Source organism: Cyprinus carpio, chromosome B1, assembly GCF_018340385.1.
Source record: "Cyprinus carpio isolate SPL01 chromosome B1, ASM1834038v1, whole genome shotgun sequence".
Lineage (NCBI taxonomy): Eukaryota > Metazoa > Chordata > Actinopteri > Cypriniformes > Cyprinidae > Cyprinus > Cyprinus carpio.
This window is the reverse complement of record NC_056597.1, coordinates 37,709,320-37,721,559: the sequence shown is the minus strand read 5'-3', so window position 1 is coordinate 37,721,559 and position 12,240 is coordinate 37,709,320. Positions and strand designations below refer to the sequence as shown.

At 35.2% G+C, this 12,240-nt stretch overlaps 3 protein-coding genes across 4 annotated transcripts in view; 2 read left to right on the top strand and 1 right to left on the bottom strand.

Moving 5' to 3' along the window:
- Positions 1-12,240, bottom strand: part of LOC122135992 (lipopolysaccharide-induced tumor necrosis factor-alpha factor homolog) — a 613,569-nt gene that overhangs the window by 284,524 nt on the left and 316,805 nt on the right. The gene's annotated exons all lie outside the window — the stretch shown is intronic.
- Positions 657-7,272, top strand: rab1aa (RAB1A, member RAS oncogene family a). 2 transcript variants are annotated; one of them, XR_002019160.2, is made up of 7 exons: positions 657-835; positions 1,582-1,654; positions 1,882-1,977; positions 2,516-2,611; positions 2,704-2,835; positions 3,784-4,034; positions 6,964-7,272. XR_002019160.2 is itself a non-coding variant. In XM_019111383.2 (6 exons), exons 1-6 carry the CDS (start codon positions 822-824, stop codon positions 3,979-3,981), a joined length of 609 nt encoding a protein of 202 aa, XP_018966928.1. In that variant the 5' UTR covers positions 658-821; the 3' UTR covers positions 3,982-4,326. The 2 variants fall into 2 exon arrangements, 1 of the variants encoding a protein (XP_018966928.1); XM_019111383.2 differs by lacking the exon at positions 6,964-7,272 and having other exon boundaries at positions 658-835; positions 3,784-4,326.
- On the top strand, positions 6,964-12,139 carry sertad2a (SERTA domain containing 2a). The gene is made up of 2 exons (XM_019111373.2): positions 6,964-7,039; positions 11,082-12,139. The coding sequence occupies exon 2, from the start codon at positions 11,093-11,095 to the stop codon at positions 11,942-11,944; it is 852 nt and encodes a 283-aa protein (XP_018966918.1). The 5' UTR covers positions 6,964-7,039; positions 11,082-11,092; the 3' UTR covers positions 11,945-12,139.

Sequence of the window (12,240 nt, the reverse complement as noted above, 5' to 3'; positions counted from 1 at the left end):
CATCTAGAGGAAAAAACCGCTAATGCGCTTCAGTTTGTACATCTGTGAAGCGCAAATGTAGTCGATTTAAAGTTTAAAAGTACATTTTGACGGAACGTGTTGCGTTGAGAAGCGTACTAGTATTTTAGGAATACTTCCCGATTTCTGGCAAAATACAATATAAATATAAAAATATTCTTTCATACTTAAGATTCTGGCAAAATACAAAAAATATAAAATATTAAACCCGATAATATCTGGCATTATTTTCGAAACATTATTAGAATATAAAAATGTTAATAATAGATAAATATAAAAATATTCTTTCAAATAAACTCCATAATATGCCATATATAATAACATTATTTTCGAAACATTATTAGAAATATAAAATGTTAATAATATATTAAATATAAAAATATTCTTTCAAATAAACTCCATAATATGCCATATATAATAACATTATTTTCGAAACATTATTAGAAATATAAAATGTTAATAATAGATTAAATATAAAAATATTCTTTCAAATAAACTCCATAATATGCCATATATAATAAAATAATTTTCGAAACACTATTAGAAATATAAAATGTTAATAATAGATTAGCACATCAAGTGCGTCTGTCAGGACTTTTATTTTGTCGTGCGGCAGTGACGAGTCTCTTGTTTCATCACTAACGAACCCATTTTTTTTTACGTGCGTCCGTATCCCGCTTCCGCTCATTCCTCTCCTAAAACCGCATTTAACACCGATTAATAACGGGTTTCACCGGCCTCGCACTTTAATCGCTTTCATCGCAGAGAAGAACACGACAGATAATTCGGGAGTCTCTGTCATTATGAATCCTGAATAGTAAGTTTGTGTAGAAAAGCGCCGATGACACATCAAACACACATTCGTTATCATTCACACAAATCACTCCCGCGTCGGTGAACTAAACACTATCTACTTGATGTATGTGGGGTTAATGTATTACTGCTTATCACAACTGTGCTGTGCCTCTTTAACGAGTTCGACCGACCGGGTGTCGTTTCGATTTGATTCAAAAGTGTAAATATTGACGTTAACGTTCATCTGCGTCAGTTAGTGATGTGATCAATAACCGTCAGTCTGTTTCTGGAACTCTCTGAGCGCCACGTCATAAGAGGGATCGGATAACTTAAGAATCAAACCGTCTGCATATTAATCATCTTATCGTGTTTATAATGACATGAACTCATCCTCATCTGCTGTCATCATACACTGTCACTCCTGAAGTGATGAAACGTGATCTTAGGGCTGAACTTGTGACATGTTGAGTTTTGTTTCAGGGGCTGTTGTGTAATTAAGTCACGTGTTGCCACACCTCTCTTTCAAAATCTGTGGTTTACCATGAAAGACTGCTATGTCATGTGAACCTGTCATACACATGCATGCCTAGGTCATAATTCCCATCAAAATCAGAAGAAAACAGTCTTTGGATCACGGCATTTTCTTTTTTGTATCATGCAAAATTTATTTCTTGTTGATTTTGGGTTCAAATATGAGCCTGAGATGCGATGTTGCTTTATTTACTCCCATTATTTCATGCATTAATCGTCCTGTGGTCTGTCTTTCAGTGATTACCTGTTCAAGCTCCTGCTGATCGGAGACTCTGGCGTGGGGAAGTCCTGTCTTCTGCTGCGGTTCGCTGTAAGTTACACACACAGGATCAGATATTGTCTCTTATTGCGCAGGTGATTTGACTGTCAAAGAGCTCCATGCTAGAGGTGAAGGAAGGATGTCGTCTCTGCAGCTGCTCTTCTTTTTGCATTTGCATTAAGCATTAAGCTGAATTTTTGTCATTCTGTTTAGTGCATGTGTGTGAAAACAATCCTTTGCTGAATGCCTCACCTGTGATTGTGTGTGCGTTTCCTCAGGACGACACGTATACAGAGAGCTACATCAGCACGATCGGAGTGGACTTCAAAATCAGGACGATAGAGCTCGACGGAAAGACCATCAAACTACAGATCGTAAGTGCGCTCCATTTTAACGCCGGAAACACAAGCTTGGTTTTATGCATTGTTCCAGCATGCAAAAACACATTATAATTACATTACTTTCAGTTTTAAATGATTTTGGAAGTCTCTTCTGCTCACCAAAGCTGTATTTATTTCATGAAAAATACAGTAAAAATTGTGAAATATTATTATAATATAAAATAACTGTTTTCTAAGTGAATATATGTTAAAATTTTATTTATTTCTGTGATCAAAGCTGTATTTTCAGCATCATTACTCCAGACTTCAGTGTCACATGATCTTTCAGAAATCATGCTGATTTGCTGCTCAAGAAACATTTCTGATTATCAAACCGTTTTGCCGCTTCATGTTTTCGTGGAAACTGTGACACATTTTATTTTTCAGGCTTCTTTGATGAATAGAAAGCTCAAAAGAACAGCAGCTGTTTGAAATCGAAACATCTTCACTGTCACTTTTGATCTATTTAAAGCATCCTTTCATATATTTTTGCATGAATCGGTGCTGAATGTGTGTGTGTGTGTGTCGTCAGTGGGACACGGCCGGCCAGGAGAGGTTTCGCACCATCACGTCCAGCTACTACAGAGGAGCTCACGGGATCATTGTTGTTTACGATGTCACGGATCAGGTGAGCAAGCGTTCCTTTAGTATTCCGTTCACACACTGCATTTCTGCGTTCGGTCGGTCGCGCTTCAGTGCTGTTTTAATGTGTCTCCTCAGGAGTCCTTCAACAACATCAAACAGTGGCTTCAGGAGATCGATCGCTATGCCAGTGAAAACGTCAACAAGCTCCTGGTGGGAAACAAGTGTGACCTGACCACTAAGAAAGTTGTGGATTACACAGCAGCGAAGGTGAGCAGAACACTACATTCAGCAGAATCTTGACACCATTCACTGGATGATGTCCCCAGTGCAGCAAAACACCAAAGACTGGCTGAGTAATATTTTATATAATTAAGTTTTAATTAAGCTATGATTTATTATTATTTGTTAAACAATAAATCATTATATTTAGTCATTTATAAGTTGTTTGTTGTTGTTGTTGTTGTTGTTGATTAATTTAAATGTTTTGACTATTTTTTATTAATAACAAAGACTGACTGATTTAATGCATATGTTATTATTTATTGTTCATCAATTAATAATAAATAATTTTAAACGTTTCCTGGTTGAAACTCCAAAGACTGGCTGAGTAATGATTTAAATAGTAATTAGTTATTTAAACCTTTATTTAATATTAATTATTAAATAATAAACTTATTATAATTAATAATGTATGTAAAGAAAAACTTTCCTTGTTGTAACACGAAAGACTGGCTGATTAATAGCCTAAATAATGAACAATTATTTAAATATTTATTATTAAACATTAAATAAATAATTTATTATTTACAAAACTTTTCTTGCAAACCAAAAGTATTGTTGTATCATTATTATTTGTAAAATAATGAATAGATATTTTTGAAATAATAATTGAACATTTTAATTGTTTAAAATTGTTCATGTAAAATGTAATGTATTACTTTTTTTTCTTTAACTTTTTTTATTTATTTTCAGTTTATTCTACATTCATTTCAAATATATTGTAAATGTTTTTGTTTATGATTAGTCCTTATGTAAGGTGTGATTAGTCAGAGATTAATTTATTAATAACATTTTTTATTTACAGCCCTAAATACTATATATGTTTGAATATTTAAATATATATAGTATCAACATAAATAAAACCTTTTTTTTTTTTTCATTTAATTGCTAAACTAAACACTGTTTGAGATCAGGCTGTTGTTTTCTGTCCTGCAGGAGTTTGCGGACTCTCTCAGCATCCCGTTCCTGGAGACGAGCGCCAAGAGCTCCACTAATGTGGAACAGGCCTTCATGACCATGGCGGCTGAGATCAAGAGGAGAATGGGCCCCGGGGCCACTGCGGGAGGCCCCGAGAAATCCAACGTCAATATTCAGAGCACGCCGGTCAAGACGTCCTCCGGAGGATGCTGCTGAGACCCAGCGACAGTAACGTTACCAACCATACGCCACAGCTGAGTTAGAAGGAAGTGAGTGTGTGTGTGTGTGAGAGAGAGAGCGAGAGTGTGTGTGTGTATGCGCAATAAAGACTGAGAATATTAAAGAAAAGGAGAATGAGAGGATCAAATTAAACATTACCTGATATTGAATCATGCATGCACATGGATGCATGACTAGACAAACACACGTCCAACCGTCTGTCGGCTTACGGCTCAAATTCCCTGCTCTCTTTACACAAGCATCCAAAAGCACTTCCGGACGCCAGCGTTTTTAGAGGAGCGCGACCAGGTTTGGCTTTGAGCTCCCTCTTTGGAACTTACAAAGAATCCCTTTACTGAAAAGACATAACTGACCTCGGAACGGTGGGATCCGTTGCTATGGCTCCCAGTGGGGTTGCTACGGCGACCTCTCCTCCTCTCTGGTTTGGTGGACCGTTCGCCTGTTTGGCCATTTCTTCTGTTTTGTTTTTTATTTGTGCTCTGCAGCGTTTCAGTGGTCCTCTGAGCATGACCAGCGTGACACTTACAATTGAGCTAGTCGTGTTTCTAACCGCATTATTATCCTGTGCTATAATTTGGAAATCGAGAACCAAATCCTGGGCCGCTTGTAGTTTAAAATCAACATTCTGTCATCGCTCACTCTCCCTCAGGTTGTTCCACAGCTGTATCAGTTTCTTTCTTCTGTTGATCACGAAAGATGTTGGTTATTTTGTTGTGATATTTAGTTGCCGGTAGCCATTCACGTTCATAGTGTGGGAAAAAATGCTGTGGAAGTCAATGGATACCGGCAACTATTTGGTTCTCAACCGTTTTCAGAATATCTTCTTTTGTGTTCAACAGAAGAAAGAAACTCGGACAGGTTTCGTACAACATCAGGGTGAATAAATGATGAACTATGCCTTTAAATGTCTATATTATCAATGAGTTATTATTTCTCTTAATTCGTTTTGATGCTTTAACATTTTCATCGCAATTACTAAAAAACTAATAACTCAAAAAAAAAACAAAGTTAAAATTGAAAATCAAGAAAAATTCTGTTTCTTGCAAGATTACAAGCAAGAAAGTTAAAATTGAAAATCAAGAAAAATTCTGTTTCTTGCAAGATTACAAGTTATAATAACCTCTTATATATAATTCCATTTCTAAAACAAACAAAAGAAACAAAAAAAAAAATAAAAAATTCAATAAAAAATTTCAGTTCACAATTCTTAACATCTATACAATTCTTAAATAAAGTCTGAATTGCGAATATTTTTTTGTACTCCGTGTTGGAAACAAGCTTCCGTAATTTCCTGTATGTTGGACTCACTGTACGTTACTGTAACAGGAGCTATAGCAGATCTATCTATTAATGTATCTATATAAATCCCACAGATAAACAGGAAATGACATCACAATAGATAAAGCAACATTGCTTATAGCTTTTTATTTTCAGGGAGAAAATGCTCTTTTTTTTTTTTCTCCTGTAATTTTGTTTTCTTTTACGTCCCACGATGTTTAAATAAACTCTGAAGGAAAAGTTGAATAAAAGTGGTTTTAACTGGAGTGTTTGAAGCGTCCTGTCACAGATGTAGCTCATTGTTTCCAGTGAAGTTCATTCATTAACCAGGAACTCCATAGATGCATTAAAGTGACCGTAAAGACCAGTGTTGGGGAAAGTTCATGTATTAATGTGGTACTCCATAAAAAAGTAAGATACTTCGTACATTTTTAATTGGAAAGTAGTGCATTACATTACTTTTGTGTTACTTTTTGTCACCTGAGCTGGGCTCGCTTATTTGTTTCTATTAACAAAAAACCCAAAAGTTATATTTTTGGCAACTGTAAAGGCCCTTTTACACGAAAAATGAAATTTATAATCCTCAGGCTGAAGGAAGTGCCTTTGAAACTCACTCCCAATTTCCCTTAAGATGGGGACAGGAGAGCTGTCTTGTAATGCGTTACCCCCAACATTTATAATGTTGCAAAAGATTTCTGTTTCATAGAAATGCTGTGCTTTTGAACTTTTTATTCATCAAAGAATCTTGAAAATGAAAATGTTTCCTGGTTTTGCACAAAAATGTGAAGCAGCACAACTGTTTTCAACATCGATAATAATCAGAAATGTTTCTTGAGCAGCAAATCCGTATATAAGAATGATTTCTGAAGATCATGTGACACTGAAGACTGAAGTAATGATGCTGAAAATTCAGCTTTGAATCACAGGAATAAATTACATTTTACAATATAGTAAAACAGAAAATGGTTATTTTAATTGGTAATAATATTTCACAATTTTACTGTATTATTGATTAAATAAATAAAAAACATTTTAAAAAATCTTACCGACCCTAAACATTAGCACAGTCCTTTCCAGCAACAACAGAGTTCACACGTTGAAAGTGACGCTGCATGCACACAAGCCTGAGCTGAAGTCTGACATCTGCACTCTTACACGCTCCTGCAGAAAGAGACAGCTGTCCTGCAGAGGTCAGAGGTCAGGGTCAAGGACAATGCAGGAGCGTGTGTGACTCCTCGGGGGTCTGCTGGGAGGAGCCGAGCGCGGCGGCAGCTGTTTGGAGGAGAGCAAGACGGATGAGTTTGGGATGAACAGAACACGGTGTGAGAACAACAGACTGTTTGCATACAAACACGGATAATCTTGTCAGGATGATATTAATTAAACAGCTACATGCAGTTATTGGTGTAATCAGCACTTAATTGTGCAGAAGATGTGGCTTCAGTGAAAATCTGGGAGTTTTTCTGCTGACAGGCGTTCCTGAATACTCTCGTGTGCTCGTATGTGTGTTTACTGAGACGAGGCCAAAGGTTGAGTGTGTCTTTGTGTGTTTGATGTGGTTTTGATGCAGTGGTGTTTCGAAGTGAAGGAGATGATGACCTATATCACAGTGTGTGTGTGTGTGTGTGATGATTCAGCTGCTCTGATTGACTGCTGCTTTGTCTCGTTCCTCTTGTTCAGGCCATCTGGATAGTACGAAGTGAAGGAGATGATGACCTAGAGCACAGATGTCAGCATGTGCCCCGCGTGGAAATATGTCTGAACATTTTTACACACAAAGATTCTGATTACCTGCTAATATAGATTTGTCTAGTTTTAAATGAGTAATCTTGAAGCAGAACGTTGCATTGCTCAGATCTTGGTCTTTAATAGTTAGGAGACTTAAAAATTATGCTTTATAACTTTGTGCTTTACAACTTTGTGTCAGATGCATTTTCTAGAATAGGGGCCTTCAAAATTGGGGCTCATAGAAATGTTTAGGAAATAAAACTACAAATAGTATAATTAAAAAAAAAAAAAAAAAAAATTAAATTATTTATTATATTATATATATATATATATATATATATATATATATATATATATATATATATATATATATATATATATAATTATAATTAAAAATTATAAAATATCTATTATTTTATTACACATATTACACATTTATTTAAAAGTTTAAAATAAATTAATTAAAATAAATACAAATTAATTTAAATAAAAATTAGATTAGTATAGAGAGCATAAATAAAAAAGAAATAAAGAACCTCAACAAAATTATAATAAAAATAAGATTAAAATAAATTATAAGATTTAAATTAGAATAATAAAAGTTGATTGAAATAATTTAGATTGTAAAGATATATTTATAATAATTATAAGATTTAAATAAATAGTATCTAAAGAATACAAAGGTTACAATAAACAAATAAATAATACACAGTATGGTACTAAAGAGAGAAATATTTTCAAAAATAATATATTTATCAAATTCATTTAGCATGGAAAACCCCTTTTATAGAATTCCTTTTTGAAAATATAGCTACTCTTTAAAAAAGAAAGCTGAGGAATGTGTGAGTTCATATCGAGATGACTGCAGACAAATCTGAGAGAAGTGCTGAGATCTTCTGAATCTTCATCTGATGATTTCTGCTGTCTGTGACAAATATGCACATATAAACTTCAGCTGCACTAAAATAAGGTTAGTTTCTTCTATTTATCATACTTTGTTCTGGAGAGCTCTTGTTCAGCTGAGCTCGTGAGGAAGCTGCGGAGAGCTCGCGCTATGAATGCTTCACATATTTGCGGCTTTTCCACGGGAGCGCGAGAGCGAGGTCACGTTCACTGACATATGCAGAGAGAGAGAGAGAGAGAGAGAGAGGGAGGGAGGGGTGACATCTGTAGCATTGCGAGGTCCGATTCATTCTTGTGAATCGACTCGCTCGGGTGATTCATTTCAATGAACCCTTCAACAACGATTCTTTTGAACGATCAAGCGTTCCCAGCACGTTTAGGTTATTTTTTTAGCCTAACACTACTAGTTAGGCTACTGTAAAAAGTAATGTTTCTACTGAAACTAGTCACATGAACAAATACTATAGTAATGTATAGTAAATATTATAGTGTTTTTGAACCATATACTATAGTGAAATGTATTGTACTGTATATATAGTAGGCTATTTACAACACTTTGTTAATGAATGCTACAGCATACTGTACTAATGAACTGATAAACTGTAATGAATACTGTAGTATACTTTAGTTTTTACTACAGTAAACTGTAGTGCACTGTAGTATAATATATCCTATAGTTGTATGAAACTTGGGTGTACAGTATTGGGAAAAGTAATTTGTTTATATTAGTATAGTTGTTAAATTACCACAGCAACTATATAATTGCCACAACAGATTAATTCAAGCACTTTACTATAGTATGATTCAAAAACACTAAAGAATATTTAATATAAATTACTATAGCATTTTTAGTTACAACACTGGTTATCAAGGATTAACATTTAAAAAAAGATACTTTGCGTCAAGTAGCGATGTTTATTGGCAATCAATAAAAAGCCTTTATTATTATTTCCACTGTTAGTAGCGCGTCCATTCGAGCGCCCAAAAAGCTTCGCGAGTCGGATCGAACGAATCGGTTCAAACAAAAGACTCGTTCGCGAATATCAGTGGAAACCTGCGAGGCTTTTACGCCACTCTCGAAGACTCCGCTCGCGGGTTTGTTGAACGAGTGACTGAGCGTGATTCACGGTAAACGGTGAACGAAACCGATGTGTCCCCGTCTGACCTGCATGCGGTGAGCTCCTGACGCGCTTCTGACCTTTATCAGCCTGTCTAGAGAACACGACTGGATTACACTTAAAAACTCGTGTTTATGTAATTCATGTGCGGTATTTACTTACTACTGGAATGCTGTTGTATTGAGTGTTTCAAATGTGTTTTATTGTCTTAAATGTATCGAGGTAATCGTGTAGGATTTAAACGCTACTGAACTACATTAACGTAACGCTACAGACTCTGCACGCGCTGAACTCGCTCCGCTGTGCGCTTGTTCACTGCAGCAGCTTCTGCAGATGGTCAATACTGTCTTCTCGGTGCTTGTCGCTTTACTTGAGAGAGGTTTGAAAGCTTTAATTTCACTGTAAGTCACCTGAAGAAGTTTCACTTTTGAGCTGATGTGTTCTTGCACCTCTTCACATCATATTCCAATTAAAACAACAAATAAAATCCAAAATGTGCACATTACGATATCTGATTTTTGCACGTCTGCTCAGTGTCGTCTAATGCAAACCTCATATAAAAGCCTATATGTGCACATTACGATATCAGTTAAAATATCACACTCAAGACATAAAAGTTCAAGAATTCTCAAATACAAAATATTTTATGTAATGTTCTATAATCCAGTGAGTATTTGTGCATTGTGTGACTCTCTAGCTGTTGTTCACATGAACACATGATCGTGGGTACAAACTGTTAACCATAACTACTAACTAATCAGTTCAGGGGAGGAAGTGAGGCAGCAAAGCAAGTGCTGTGATTTACAGTAAACACAGAGTCCATGAGAAGAGAGTCATGTGTGTAGTTATGAGCTGTCACTGCTGAATGACTGTCTGAGTGGAAAGTACTGTGTGTCTGGCTATTCTACAAAGACCACTGTTATTTCGTCTCCTGTTTCTTGTCTAAAAAAAGAGGAACTAGCCCTTTAAAAGGCTCATTTGAGCTGAATATTAATTTTAAAATACAGAAAAAAAATATTCAGTTCATTCTGTTAAATTTATTTTTGCTGCGTTTTTTAAAATGTTAATAAAAGAAATTCACACTAAAAATAAATAAAATGTTTTAAATATATAAATATGTAGTCATTTAATTACATTCAATTTTAGTAATTGAAGATAATATAAACAAAATTCAGTTAATGTTTGTTAAATGTATTTTTAGATTTAAAATGTTATTATAGAAAAATGTTTAAAATAAAATACATTTTAAAGTTTTTTCCAATATTTTCACTAATTTGTCATTTTATTACATTCCATTTTATTCACTAAAATTAAATTTTTAAGATGTTAAAATTAACACTTAACAATAATACAGTTAATTTTATTAAATTTTTTTTTACAATATTTAAAATGTTAATATAGAAGATGCCTAAAATCTAAAAACTTGAAAAATCATGGAAATAAATATTTCATACTTTTTAAAAATTACTTTATTACTTTAATGTTTAAATAAAATATTTTAAATGTTACTGCAGATTTGAAATAAATATATATATATATGTGACCCTGGACCACAAAACTATAAGTAGCACAGGTGTATTTGTAGTAATAGCCAAAAATACACTGTATGGGTCACAATTAAAAAATCTATATTTTATGCCAAAAATAATTAGGATATTAAATAAAGATCATGTTCCATGAATATATTTTGTAAATTTCCTACCATAAATATATCAAAACTTAATTTTTGATTAGTAATATGCATTGCTAAGAACTTCATTTGGACAACTTTAAAGGTAATTTTCTCAGTATTTAGATTTTTTTGCACCCTCAGATTCCAGATTTTTAAATAGTTGTATCTCAGCCAAATATTGTCCGATCCTAACAAACCATACATCAATGGAAAGCTTATTTATTCAGCTTTTTTTGATGTATAAATATCAATTTAAAAATGGTTTTGAGGTCCAGCGTCACATATCAGAAATATTTTAAAATATAATCTTAAATTAGAAATTATAAATATTATAAATATAATGCGCTTTGCTTCATTTCTGTGCGTTTCTCTCTCAGATATACACTACATGTTGGGTAAAGGCCTGAAGCGGAAGCTGGAGCAGGAGGAAGAGAATGGCGTGATGAAGATGAGCTGCCCTCAGGAGGCGTCACCCGCCTGTTACTGGCTCCAGCGGCAGACCGTGCTCAACCTCTCGCTGCTGAAGCTGCACAGCCGTCCGGGACACACGGAGCCGGGCCTGGCCCGCTGGGTGCTGATCACCAACACACTCCGGCGCATCCAGGACGTCCCTGCACCCCAGTTCTTCCCCAGCGGGGTCGAGACCCATAGTGAGGGCAGTCTGACGCCTGTGTCAGGGTTGGAAGAGGACAGACATCTGTTTCTCTGTCTGTCTCCGTCCATTTCCAGACAGCAGCCTCCATCCTCCTCCGTTATTAAAGACAGCTTCACCTCAGCACTGGCTGAAATTGAAGATCTGTGCCCGACTGTAGGAATAACCACTTTATTTTCTACGGAGATGGGCCGCTCGCTCGCATCAGACCCAAATTCAGATGAATCCAGGCATACAGACCCAGATCTTTCTGAAATGGACAGCAGTATGGACTCAGCATCATCTCTCTCTGACTCCGCCCAGTCACTGTTTGGCCACACCCCCCCACTCCTCGCCGATTTCTCATTGGACGATTTCCTGCTCACAGAGATAGATAGCTTGCTGTTTGATAACATTCCCTGCGGTTCGTCCCTGAGCGGGAGCTCGGGCGCGTCAAAAGTCGTTTCCATGGTAACAGACGACCTCGTCAAGACGCTTGCTGGTTACGGTAACGGAGGGATGAGCCAATCGGCGCTTCCGTCTAATCAGACTTTCAAACTGGATCTGAATGAACTGGATCACATCATGGAGGTTTTGGTTGGGTCGTAACTTGATGTGCAAAACGTTTGAATTTGTACTGAATATTAAGGTCAATTTTAAAAAAAAATTTGTATTATGGTATGTAGACCAAAAGGGTTATTATGGTAAAGCTATATGCATATGTGTGTATATTTATTTTGATACAGTATCAAAGGGTGCACTATACATTGATGTAATATATTGCAATCATTTTATAATGTTATAGAATGCCAATACAATACTTTTCTAAATTAAATATGAATATAAATTACATTAAATATAAAATTAATTTTTTTATAAAAAAAATAAAAAAAATACCAAAATAA

Coding starts and splice junctions, on each gene's coding strand:
- rab1aa (XM_019111383.2), top strand. Junction 1,655..1,881: donor GTCTTCTGCTGCGGTTCGCT/GTAAGTTACACA, acceptor GCGTTTCCTCAG/GACGACACGTATACAGAGAG. Junction 2,836..3,783: donor TGGATTACACAGCAGCGAAG/GTGAGCAGAACA, acceptor TCTGTCCTGCAG/GAGTTTGCGGACTCTCTCAG.
- sertad2a (XM_019111373.2), top strand. CDS start 11,093: ATGTTGGGTAAAGGCCTGAAGCGGAAGCTGGAGCAGGAGGAAGAGAAT.